The sequence below is a fragment of the Petaurus breviceps genome, unplaced genomic scaffold (assembly GCF_028583685.1).
Source record: "Petaurus breviceps papuanus isolate PSGF00001 unplaced genomic scaffold, PetGlider_PUasm1.0 138, whole genome shotgun sequence".
Lineage (NCBI taxonomy): Eukaryota > Metazoa > Chordata > Mammalia > Diprotodontia > Petauridae > Petaurus > Petaurus breviceps.
This window is the reverse complement of record NW_027185694.1, coordinates 16143798-16156922: the sequence shown is the minus strand read 5'-3', so window position 1 is coordinate 16156922 and position 13125 is coordinate 16143798. Positions and strand designations below refer to the sequence as shown.

Genomic DNA, 13125 nt, shown 5'->3' with positions numbered 1-13125 from the left:
CTTTAGGCCTCTTTTCAGAATAGTGTTTTTATATGCATAAGAGAGATAGGATTACAAAGAAAATCAATCATATTGAAATACAGTTATCAAAATATTAAACAAGTTCAAGGACCCCCAGATTAAGAAAAGTTTACCAGATATTTGAGAGGGAAAAATAGTAAATGTCTACAAAGAATAATGTATTATTGCTGGGGACAGGAAAGCAATGGAGAGGATATCACAACTATACACAAGAACATACACACATGTAGTTTCTTATCTCTAAAATTCTTTAGAAACTAACACACGTATTGAAAGAATATTGATGAAAATATGAAAAGAGAATAAGCAAGTCTTGCAAATGTCACATCTTTACAGTCAAACATTTGACTGAGCAGTGCAGAGAATAAAAGAAATCTCACTGTACTTATTATTTGTAAAAAAAATTACTTAAATGAGCAAAATGCATTCTTAAAGGTTCTCCTCAAATAGGATGTCATTCATTTATGTGAAGACCCTACAAGACGACTGCTTCTAGCTCCGATATGGTGTACGTGTACTCACCACAAATGCTCCTGTGAAGGATGTCATGTCATCCAACTAGAGAGGTCCCCTAGTTTGTGTTTGTGGATGACATTGTGCTGAGTGCCCTAAGCCCTGAAACATTTCAGAGCCTCCTAAATGAGATTATATTCACTCAAAAAATTTATGTTAACCACTCACACAGAAAAAAAAAAACAGAACCAAGGACACGAAGAATGCCTGTTGTCTATTGATAGGCAGTTGGATGGGTGGTCCACTGAGCTACTCCATTAGTACATATATTTTCGAAAGAGACTGAAGATGGACAGCAAACTGGGCCCAGATTTAAACAGTTGAAAGAAAGTGGGCTGGATTCCACACGAGGAATTGACAGCACTTTCAATGACCCCCATGCTTTTCCCCGAAACAATATCCCATCTTGCTAACACTTCCAGTGATGCTAGATGGCTATTGGTCATGAAATAGAATAATCTATGAGAAATCAAAATTAAGCAGAAGGAAATGGAGAGATGAATAGGGGGCATAGCCTATGGCATTTACCAAGAATTTGTTGTGTGTACAAAGCAGTATAAAAGATATTATCCAAAAGATATATACGACTAAAAAAGGAGATGGGCTGCTCATGTAGCTAGAGAGGAATAAAAGATGGTTAGCCCATGTGCTATACCAGCTCCCATGTATTAAGAAATCAACAGAAAGGCAGCCAGTGCATTGGGTGGACCTTCTGTGAGGCGTGTACAGATGACGATGGACAGGAGTGCTACACATCTCTGAGATCACACATCCAATAAAATGTTGAAGAATAAATAATTACTACTACTTAAAGGATTTCATCAGATGGTTACTCTGCCAGAGATGTAGGGTCAAATCTCTTTATGCCTTAGTAGATAGGTTCTTGAGTTGTTGTGCCCAAAAGCCATTACCATCAGCCGATCAGTCTCCTGGTGAAGAGCTGCCTAATCCGGAGACTTAGCCCAACATCAGGCTCTTAAGCAAAGCCTTCTAGCTTGGGGGAGGGCCTTCTTTCCGTATACTGGAGTAGCCTTCAAGAACCTCTAAGCACATTTGTCACATGGGTGTGGTGCTTTACAGGTTACAAGGGTTTTTCATATATACAATCTAATTTATTCCTTCTAACCCTATGTTTATAGATGGAGAAACCAAACCTCAGAAAGGTTAAGTGACTTGCTGAGGTCATATACACCTAGTAACAGGCAGGGATAGACTAGACTGAGCCTTGATGACATCAGATTCATAGGCTTCCTTCTATAGCCTCAAAGGCTAATATGATATCATTCATCATTGGATAAAGGATTGGATGGTAAGGAGTGAATCTCCTCCCTTAGTGTAAAGAGAGCCAGTGGATGTCCACACATGAGACCCTATGTGAAGATCTGGTCTCACAGGCAGCTAGGTCATGCAGTGGATATAGCACCAGCCCTGGAGTCAAAAGGACCCGAGTTCAAATCTGACCTCAGACATTTACCAGCTGTGTAACCTTGGGCAAGTCACTTAACCCCAATTGCCTCAAAAAAAAAAAAAAAAAGCTGGTCTCCCATAAGAGAAATCAACAAGGGAGCTGAAAGACCCTAAAAGTAGGAAAGAGAGGGAAGAGAGAAATGATATTTGAGAAGAACATAAAGAGATTTGACCTATCAGACTAGAAAGAAGCAAAGACTGTGTAAGAAGTAACCTGCAAGGGCGGCTAGGTGGCACAGTGAATAGAGCACCAGCCCTGGAGTCAGGAGGACCTGAGTTCAAATCTTTGCCTCAGACACTTAACACTCACTAGCCATGTGACCTTGGGCAAGTTACTCAACCCCAATTGCCCTGCCTTTCCCTCTCCAAAAGGCAAAAAAAAAAAGTAACCTGCAAGAAATTTTCTCTTAACTTCCTTCTAGATCACAGTGGGCACATCTGACTTTGGGCGCCTAGAAGGTAGAAGCTCTTGCTTGCTCCTCACTAGCAACCCTCATATGACCAAATAAAATATAAGCGCTAATAATGCAATAGATTGAGGTGCAGGTCGGTGGTGCAGTGGATAAAGCATTGGCCCTGGAGTCAAGGGGACCAGAATTCAAATTCAGCCTCAGATATTTACTAGCTGTGTGACCCTAGTCAAGTCACTTGACCACAGTTGTCTCAAAAAAAATACAATAGATGGGCTACCTTCGGAGATCACATCCTCACTGTGCATCTTCAAGAGAAGGCAAAGTGCTCACTCAGAGATGTTGTTGAAGAGTTTATATTTTAAATAAGATGAGAAATCATGTGCCTACAAGCTTCAATATCTTAGGGTGGACTATAGGTGGAGGGAGTGAGGTTAGAGTATCATCCATTCATTGTTCCAGGTGTTTTGGTGTATACACACCAAGAGAGAGAGAGAGATCCCGAATATGCCTGCACCTTTTGTTCCAGGAGAAAGTTTTGGTTTGTTGCAGGCTTGTTTTGGTTTGTTGCAGACCTGTGATTTCATCTTATAGGCACCTCCTGGTATGGAAACATTTTCCACCTATACGAAGCAGCAGGTGTTCTGTACCTTATAGGCTGAGAGTTTCCTAAAGTGTGACTGAGAGGTAAAGTGCTTTACCCTGGTTATAGAGTTAGTATATGTCAGAGGCAGGATTTGAACCCAAGATTTCCTGACTCCAAAGCCATCCTGCTATACTATACTATTACACAGTGTTATCCAGCAGGGGGGGTGGCAATGTTATCCAACAAGAGGGTGTGGGGAATGTGAGGTGGGGAGGGGAAGGGAAGTCTTCACTATAGAAAAAGATTGTGTATAAGTTTGTGCTATTTTTTTTTCTTTTTCTCTTGCCCCAAGTCCCCTTTTCTGAGATCTGACTTCAAGAAGGACTTCAGGGGTTGGGAGGTGGGAGTAAATAAACAAGAAATGTTAGGCTCATTTCACAGAACAGGGACATCGATTCCTCGAGAGAAGAAGACAGTTGCCTAATATGCCCTTTCAGGTCAGGCCCAACTGAAAATCCAGGTGTTAATTCTAAATCCTGGGTCTTGTACCCAGGACACTCTTGTGGTACAAACATAATTCATCTGAGCCTCAGGTCTGTGTCTTTAAGCAAAAAATAGTTTAAAATCATGCAAAGGCAGGAAGTGAAGGGTTAATTTACCGCTTTGAGGTTTAGAAGCAGTATCCTGGATGATCTCAAAGTAGGCACTGGTGCTGCTGCCCTCTGGGGTCACATTCTTGGAGAAGCTTGGAGGTAAAGGGTCTGCTGATACCTGTTCCTCCTGGATCAGGGGGTCATGGCGAGTGAACCAGGTCAAACGAGTGACCTAGGGAGAAGGAGTAGCCAGTGCATGTGGCCTTTGCATCTGACTTTGGGAGTCCAGGAGCTAGGAGTTACTGCCTTTCCCCCTCCCCAAAGCCTCATCATCACCATCAGGAACATGTTGTCAGGGCAGCCTTGGGTAGTGGGGAAAGGGAGACCTCCCTCTGGCCTTGGCCAGCCTCAACACCCAACAGGCCAGTGGGGGCCTGAATTCCATAGTCAAAGGCAAACATACCATCTCTTTAGAAGGCGGCTCTGTGAACCAACTCACTGTGACCACAGTGATCAGCGTGGCGATAGACAGGATCATGGAGAAGTAGAGGTAGTGAACGTACTTCACCACACCTGGGCGCTCGTCAGCCTGGCCACATTGAGGCTCCACGTAGATGAAGTCCAGCACCAGCCGGATCAGGCCCATGAGCAGGCCAACCAGCAGACCCCAGAAGGCCCCCTGTCAAGCAGCAGAAAGTCACCTTAGAGTCCAGACATCCTATTCCTTAAGCTTAGTGTTCTCCTAATGGCAGAATGCAATGGAATGCTCCCAGCCCCCTTTGCTGTTCTCTTCCATGCTTTAAAATCTTTCCGGCTTTGACATTCTACATTAAAGGCAGGTAGATGTCACAGTGGATAGAGTGCTGGGCCTGGAGACAGTGAGATCTAAGTTCAAAAGCGGCCTCAGATGCTGCTAGTTGGGTGACCTTGGGCAAGTCATGTAACCCATTTGCCTCAGTTTCCTCACCTATAAAATCAGGATAATAACAGCACCTTCCTCCCAAGCTTGTTGTGAGGATCGAATGAAATAATATTTGTAAAACCATTAGCATAATACCTGGAACACAGCAAGTGCTTGATAAATGCTTGGCTCCTTCCTTTCTTCCTTCCAAGTTCTAAAATTCTATGCTCTGTCTTGAAATTCTGATTCTTACATTTTCTACTCCAAAGCCCCTCTTAGTGCTGAAATCTTAGGCTCTTTGTTCTGAGGTCCCTTTTAGGGCTGACATTTTATGTTCTTAGTTGGGGAAAGAGGAAAGAAAAACCTTTCCAAACTAGTGAGTACCACTCCTGCCACACACACACACACACACACACACACACGCGCGCGCGCGCGCACACACGCACATATGCACACACTTGAACCAATCAACTAATCAAGCAACAAACAGTAGGGGCCTACAACAGACTAGCAGGGGTGAGGAACCTGTGGCCTTGAGGAACTAGAGGGCCACATGTGGCCTCAAGTGCAGCCCTTTGACTGAATCCAAATCTGTTCTGTGAAGTTTGAATTCAGTCAAAGGACTGCATTTGAGGACCTAGAGGGCCACATGTGGCCTCGAGGCCTCAGGTTCCCCACCCCTGTAGGCAGTAGGCCAGAAATACAAAGACAAAAGTGAGATAGTTTTTGCTTTCTAAGAGCTTACATTCTCCTGAGGTATTCTTAGCATGTTCGCATAAAAGTGAGTACAAGAAATATGTGAAATAAATGTACAGTGATTTGTGGGCATGAGGGGGTTGCTAACATCTCAAGGAATCAGGAAAGCCCTCTTAAATGAAGGGGAACTTGTGCAGAGTTTTGAAGGGAGAGGCAGAGGTAAAAAAGTCTTCCCACAGAGGCCGGATGGCCACTTGTTGCTGAGGTCATGGAGGGGCCTCCTCTGTCAGGTATGGATTACATTAGGCAGCCTCGTCTGAGACCCTCTCCAATTCTGAAATCCTGGGATTTTATGGAGGTTTCTTCCTATTTTCGTTTCTCTCAGGTCCCTCCCAGTTGCGATCATCTATGTTCTGAAGCCCAACATCCCCACTGCAGCTGTGATACGCTGTGGGAAACCTTCTAGCGGAGGCCTCACTTCAACTTTGACATTAGGCAATTCTACAAACGCAGAATCTACAAACTCTACCTTTTCATTTGTTCGCTTCCAGAAACAGCCCATGATGAACACAATGGCCACCGGAGGCTGCAGGTAGGAGCTGATGGACTGGATGTAAACGAAGAGCTGGCCGCCTTGGCTTGCCTGCACCAACGGGATCCAAAGGATCGACACCACAACCAGCAGCAGCACAAACACTCTGGTCCCGCCAGGCCCCACCCAGAGAAAGGCCCAACATTAGCTCTCCCTTCTCCCCCATTACCCATCCATGGGGAAGGGCCTCCCTCTGCCCACTAAGCCAGAGAACTTCTGGGTCAGCCTTGGAAGTCAAGATGGCGGGGGGTGGGGGGATGGGACGCGGAGGAGGGAGGGGTATCACGGCACCTTCCAAGTCTGTAATGGAGGTGCTTATGTGCAAGATCTTTGCATGTTTCACATGTTATGTTTTTAATGTGAAGATGCAGATATCCCCTAGTCTCTGTTATCTCCTCAATCTCATGGTTAGTGGCCTTGGCCCAAGATTGCCTCCTGCTCAGGACAACTGAGCAAGATCTCCCCTATGCCTGAAAGAACTCCCTTCCACCTACTATGTGATGGCAGGGGCTGCCAAATGGCCTCATTCAACCATGATGGAAAAAATACCGATTGAGTTCTATCTCTAGGAACTTCAAGTTGGTCACTGGAGTTTTCAGTCTTGTTTCCTCCCTGCCATCCTTAGTCTCCTTCTAAAAAGGTTATAAGACTTCAAAGAAGACCAGGATTTGTGGGGTGAGGTCAGCATCACCCCCTCACCTGCCCACAATCATGAGTTCCCATTCAGAAGATTTGGGCCGGAAATGGAGCCAGAGATCCATGGTGAAGATGGTACTGGAGCTGTTGAAGATGGAGGTGAGGGAAGACATCAGTGCAGCCACCATCACGGACATCATCAGTCCCCGGAGCCCTGGGAGGCAGAGGAAGGCCACGTGGAACACAAGCTCCTTTTGGTCACAGCTGTTCCCTGGCCTTCTTCCATTCCTTTTTCTCCAACAGCCCCAGACCCTGCTTTTAGCAGTGCCTGCCATCTTGGGGTGGTAGGAGAGTGGGTGCAGAGTCCTCTGGGAGGACGGCAGAGACCTTCAGCAGCAGCTCTTAGGTTCTCTTCTGTCTCATGCCTTGTTCTGTACTTAGAAGGAGGGCGGTCTGGTGCCCAAAGCCAAAAGCCAAGCTTTGAGCCCAGCCCAGCTTGGAGTTTAGATTTGTCTATGGCCAGACCCCAGGGCGGGGCGATGCCAAACAAAGAGCCCACCTCCTTGCTCTGGTCTTCGTGGGGGGTGGGGAGGGAATCGTACCTAAGGGCAGGAGCTCCAGAACAAGTTTGGGGTAAGCAATGTCAGAGCATCCAGCAGAGTTGCCGCAGACTCTCTGGCAGATCTCAGGAGAAGCGCAGGCAACCTGATCTGTGAAGGGAAACACATGGCAAAGAGCTGGACAGACATGGTGTGGCCAAGGCTTAGGAAGCCTGAACTCTGGGCAGGCCCGGCCTTCCTCCAACCAGGGACCAGAAACATGGGAGATCTAGCAAGGCATGCATCAGAGCCCCATCTGGACCACCAACAAGTCTGGTTCTGCATCTGTGACTTGGTCAGGCCAATGTGAATGGGGATGGTGACAGGGGCTGCTCAGAGCACAGGGAAATCTTCATCTAGCACCCCAGAAGCTTCCCAAACCTTTCTTCCTAAATCTCCCTACCATGCTAGGCAGGCTGAGAAATCATTAGTATCCCCCTGTTACAAATGGAGAGACTAAGGCATAGAAAGGTTAAGGAACACTCCTAAACTGACAGACCAAAGATTGGAACCCAGATCTCCTGACTCCCCATAAGAAATGAAGGAAAAAATGGGCAGAGATAGCTGAAGTCTTTCCCATTTACTTTCCCACCATCCTTCAAGGTTTGAACCCTCTAAGGGAAGAAGAGGTTTTTGAACATCAAAAATGGAGTCTGACCATATGTCTGCAATTTGCCAGTGCCACAGGCAAAGACTATAAGAACCTGGAGCTAAGGCCTCCCGCTAGCCAAACTCCGACTGCCTCCTCTGGTTTAAAATGTTTAATAAACAAGCACCTACTATGTACTAGGCACCATGCCAGGGAATGAGGATGAAAATACAAAAAAGAATCAGTCCCTGCTCTCAAGTGAATTTCTATCAAGAGTGACAAGATGAACATATATCATTATGTACAGGATAAATGCAAAGAAATTTAGGAAAGGAGGTTAACTTGCCTTTGAGTTAACCAGACCTTGGCGTCTTTTGAGTTTTTTTGTTTCATCTCTGTGGTTTAACTGGTTAGACAGAATGGAACTCTCGTGCCTGTGTATCCCCCTGATCAAGTCATTCCTCTACTCAAACACCTTCAGAGGCTCCCCAGTGCCTAAAACCAAGGTGGCCCGGTAAATCAGACCATTGGTCCTAGAGTCAGGGAAACCCAAGTTCAAATGTGACTTCATCTGCTTACTAGCTATGGGACTCTAGGCAAGTCACTTAACCTTTGTTTGCCCCAATTTCCTCACAATGGGGATAATAATAGCACCCATTATAGCCTATAATAGCACCTATAATAACCCTGCGAGGGCAGGGTTGTTGTTGAGATAATACCTCTAAGGTGCCTGGAACATTAGTAGGTGCCATATAAATGTTTCGTCTCTTCCCTTCCCTTCCCTTCCCTAGAGGATGAAATACAAACTCCTGAAACTGTCGTTCAAGGCCTTCCACAGTCAGGTTGTTACCTTTACGGCCCTATCTTACACTACTCTCTCTGGATTATCTACTGTCCCTCAAATACATCCCACACTTTCCTGCTTTGCACACCTGCCCATTGTTTTCCTTATATCCAAAATGCCTTTGCACCATCACTCCCTGTTAACAACCTATATCCAATTTTAAATACATCACCAAGTTTCAATGGCCCTACCTCCTGGACATTGGCTTTTTCTTTTTCCAATGCATTCAGGGTTAAGTGACTTGCCCAAGGTCACACAGCTTGTGAGTATCAAGTGTCCAAGGCTGCATTTGAACTCAGGTCCTCCTGACTCCAAGGCCAGTGCTCTGTTCACTCTACCATCTAGATGCCCCTTCATTGGCTCTTAAAAGCACTTGTGTGTGTGTGCATGCATGCCATATTTATCTTTGCAAATGCAAAATGTTATCTTAACTAGATGATAACCTCAGTGAGATGGATGGTTACATCTCATTTGCCTTTGAACAACTAGGTGTCACAGCAAATAAAGCAATGGGCCTGGAATCAGAAGACTTGAGTTCAAATCCAGTCTCAGACACATACTAGCTGTGTGACCCTGGGCAAGTCATTTAACCTTGTTTGCCTCAGTGTCCTCATCTGTAAAATGAGCTGGAGAAGGAAATGACAAACCACTCCAGTAATTTTGCCAAGAAAACCCCAAATGGGGATCATGAATAGTGTGATATGACTGAAGCGTTTGAATAACAATAACAGCTAGTTCAGTACATGGGATACAGTAGATGTTGAAGGCATCTGGATAAATGAGCCAGTAAATATTTCTGCAGCAGTACAAGTTGCAGCTTGGATAAGATGATCTCTCAAGTCCTCTGAGCTGATAAACTTCATATGACAAATGGGCTCAAGGAACATCGGGATTATAAAGAGACCTTTCAGACCTTCCAGTCTTACCCTCTCATTTCACAGATGAAGAATCTGGTTGGCCTGACCCTCCAGGTCAGGCAGCTTTCTGACCAAGAGTGCTGGTATATTTCCGCCTGGATGCTGGACCATGATTTACTACTTGCATAGGGTCATAATATGGGTCAAAATAGGGTCAAAATTTTCAATAATGAAAACTGGGGAGAAGTTTCTTTTAGAGAAAAGTTGGAGACACTGGTTCAGGGAAGTAACTGGACAAAAATTATTCCAAACATCAGGAAAATAAATGCAAGATCCTAAGGCCAATTCAACTTCATAGGATCATAGATTCAGAGCTTGAAAGGACCTTAAAAGATCATCTAGTCCTCACCCTCTAATTAAAAAAAAATTATTCTGGGGCGACTAGGTGGCACAGTGATTAGAGCACCAGCCCTGGAGTCAGGAGGACCTGAGTTCAAATCCAGCCTAAGACACTTAACACTTACTAGCCGTGTGACCTTGGGCAAGTCACTTAACCCCAATTGCCTTGCCCTCCCTCCTCCAAAAAAAAAAAATTATTCTGAACTTAAACACCCGAAAAAAGCATTTCCACACATGCCAGCAGAACACACGGGGCGGCCAGGTAGCACAGTGAGTAAGAGCACCGGCTCCAGTGTCAGAACGACCTGGAGATCGAATCCCGGGCTCAGACACTTAGCACCCACCCAGAAACACCTGGCTGTGTAACCTTGAGCAAGTTACTTAACCCCAATTGCTTAGGGGCGGCCAGGGGGCTCAGTGAGTAAGAGTACCGGCTCCAGTGTTGGGACGACCTGGAGATTGAATCCCAGGCTCAGACACTCAGCACCACACCCAGAAATAACTGGCCGTGTAACCTTGAGCAAGTTACTTAACCCTGATTGCTTTAAAAAAAAAAAAAAAGGTTCTGTATGAAAACATGAGTCTCCATATCAGACTGCTGGCTTTTTAAAAATATGTATAATAATTCCCATTACTTTAAAAACTATCCTACTTGTCTCTACTTCCTTGTGAACTTCTTCTGTCCTCTCATGTATTAAAAAAAATTACAATGGCCCTCCTTTTTTTTTTCATTTCTATTGCTACCCCAACCCCTTCCCCCCTTAAAGAGGAGGAGGATAGCGAAACCATTATAACAAGCACAGTCAAGCAAAAATGAATCCAACTGTGTTCACCTCCCAAAATGCTGGTCTCTTTCTGCACCCTGTGTCCATCACCACTTAGTCTGTAGGTAACATACTTAGTCAGAGGTCCTTTGAAGACATGCCAACTCCATCATTTTACAGATAAGAAAACGAGGCCCAGATATGTTCAGTTATTTGGCCAAAGTCCCATATGTAGTAAATAGCAGAGCTGGAATTTGAACCCAGGGCCTCTGGCTCCAAATCTCATGGTCTTTCCAATGTTTATACTTCAATCAACTCGGTCAATAGTCTGGCCATGGCTTCCCTCCCACTCCCTCTCACCTGGGAAGAGGACTCGGCTGATCATGCCAGGCATCACCATCAGGAAGAGAGGTAGCACCTTCATGTATGCAGCCATCAGCGAGCCCCCTTTGGCGTGGGAAAGGTTTTTGGCAGCGAGAGACCGTTGGACGATGACCTGCAAACCAGAGGGCGTTTGGAAGGGCGCGGGAGCAGCTTTGCCAGGGGCTGCTTGCTCAGCCTCAGAGAAGCCTGTGCAGGTGGATTGGAAGAGATGAGCATGGTACCATCACCATCTTTGCCCATTCTTAGTCTGAACGCAACGTCCAACCCGACAAGGAGCTTGAAGGCAAAGAGGTCCCCTCTCTGGGGAAAAATTCTTCTAAGCCAACATAATTAATAATCACATTCCCATCACTTCCAGCTTTCTTCCCACACAACTCCTCTGATGACATGTAAGTCAGAGAAATGATAGAGAGCCCTTACTGTCTGCTACAGTTATTCTGCCCCTTAATTATCTGTGGCCTTTCATTGTCCTCTAATTCCTTCTTTGGTGGTTATATTATGTCTCCACAAGTGGGGTTCCTTAGGATCATGGACTAGGCCCCCATTGATCTTTCCAGTCTTATTTCATGGTTTTTCCCTTAAAGTAGGCTCTGTTTCAAACTAGTTTTCTGGCTATCCATCTCCAGCCCCTGTACCTTTGCACAGGCAATGCCACATGATTGGAATGCCCTCCTTCCTCACTTTGGCATCATAGAATTCTTTTTTTTTTTTTTTGCTTTTTGGAGGGGGGAAACCAGGGCAACTGGGGTTAAGTGACTTGCCCAAGGTCATACAGCTAGTTTTTGTGTTGTGTCTGAGGCCAGATTTGAACTCAGGTCCTCCTGACTCCAGGGTTGGTGCTGTATTCACTGTGCCACCTAGCTACCCCCATCATAGAATTCTTAACTACCTTCAAAACACACCTTGTACATGAGATCTTTCCCAATGTGCTCAGTGGATCTTTCTTGAAATTACATTGTATATGCTCTGCATTTTCTTCTCTGTGAATGGTAGCATGGAAGTCAGAGGACAAGAATGGTTTCTTTTTATTCCTAACACTGTGCTTTGTAGAGAATAGGTATTTAATTTTTTTTTTCATTTTTTTGGTTTTTGGAGAGGGGAAGGTAGGGCATTTGGGGATAAGTGACTTGCCCAAGGCCACACAGCTAGTTTTTGTGTGTGTGTGTATTAAGAGTGTGAGGCGGGATTTGAACTCAGGTTCTTTTGACTTCAGGACTGGTGTTCTATTCACTGCGCTACCCAGCTGCCCCAAGAGTAGGTATTTAATAAATATTTGTGGAATTGAATTTAATTGAAACAAGAAGCTCTGATTGGGCTAGTTATCTATTCTTAGCAAAGGCATAATGAAGGAAAGAAACAACTATATTTTAAACACCTACTATGTGCTTCACAAATATTATCTCATTTCATCCTAAAAACAACCCTGCAAGGTATGTGCTATTTTTAATTATCATTTTACAGTTGAAGAAATCGAGGCAGACAGAGTGACCTGCCGAGGGTCACATGGTAAGATCTGAGGCCGGATCTGAACTCAAATATCTACCACAACACCTAACTGCCTCTAGAAGCGGTGTGTGTGTGTGGGGGAGCATTGGGAAAGTCCTGAACAAGAGGGTAAGATGTGACCAAAATCTCTCCTCATGAGATATTTATGCTGTTGCTTCTTTATGACATTTAACATGCATTGAACACATCTATTTTCAAACATAACAAAATACATTTCGAGACTAAATACAAGAATGTCCTAAAAGTTTTGGAGCACTTTAAGCTATTTACACAATGAAAGATTAAAACTGCACTAAGACTTTTGGGAAAACCCGTTTTGCAAGGTTAGATGTTATTTGGGATCATTAGTAATATTTTTCCCCTCCTAGAGACTATCTGGAACTTTCAATGAAATACATTTTTTTCACGGACATATAATCACTGAATCTCAGCATAGGAAGAGGTCAGGAATTCCTTCTAAAATATTCCCAACTGGTCTTCCAGTGACTCCTTCACAACAACGAGCATCAGGGAACACTATCCCTCGAGGACCCTCATTCTATTTTTTGCATAGCTCCAGCTGAGCTGAAACCAGTTCACGTATAATTTCTATGTACGTGTTTTAGTTTTGTCTTCTTGGCATCAAGCAGAGTTAAGTCCACATCCGATTAGAGGCAGCTAGGTAGCATTGTGGATAGAGTATTAAACTTGGAGACCGAGTAGAGGCAGCTGGTGGATCAGTGGATAAAACATTGGGCCTGCAGTCAGGAAGAACTGAGTTCAAATCCA

General features: G+C 44.7%; 1 protein-coding gene across 2 annotated transcripts in view; it reads right to left on the bottom strand.

Annotated features, from left to right (window-relative positions):
- SLC5A11 (solute carrier family 5 member 11) overlaps nt 1–13125 on the bottom strand; it is a 58850-nt gene that overhangs the window by 2689 nt on the left and 43036 nt on the right. For both annotated transcript variants that reach the window (XM_069106220.1, XM_069106221.1), the window contains exons 11-16: nt 10828–10963; nt 7018–7125; nt 6479–6629; nt 5717–5885; nt 4054–4269; nt 3657–3822 (exon numbers count right to left, since the gene is read on the bottom strand). In XM_069106220.1, coding sequence (XP_068962321.1) covers nt 3657–3822; nt 4054–4269; nt 5717–5885; nt 6479–6629; nt 7018–7125; nt 10828–10963 — 946 coding nt within the window. The remainder of the gene's footprint in view (nt 1–3656; nt 3823–4053; nt 4270–5716; nt 5886–6478; nt 6630–7017; nt 7126–10827; nt 10964–13125) is intronic.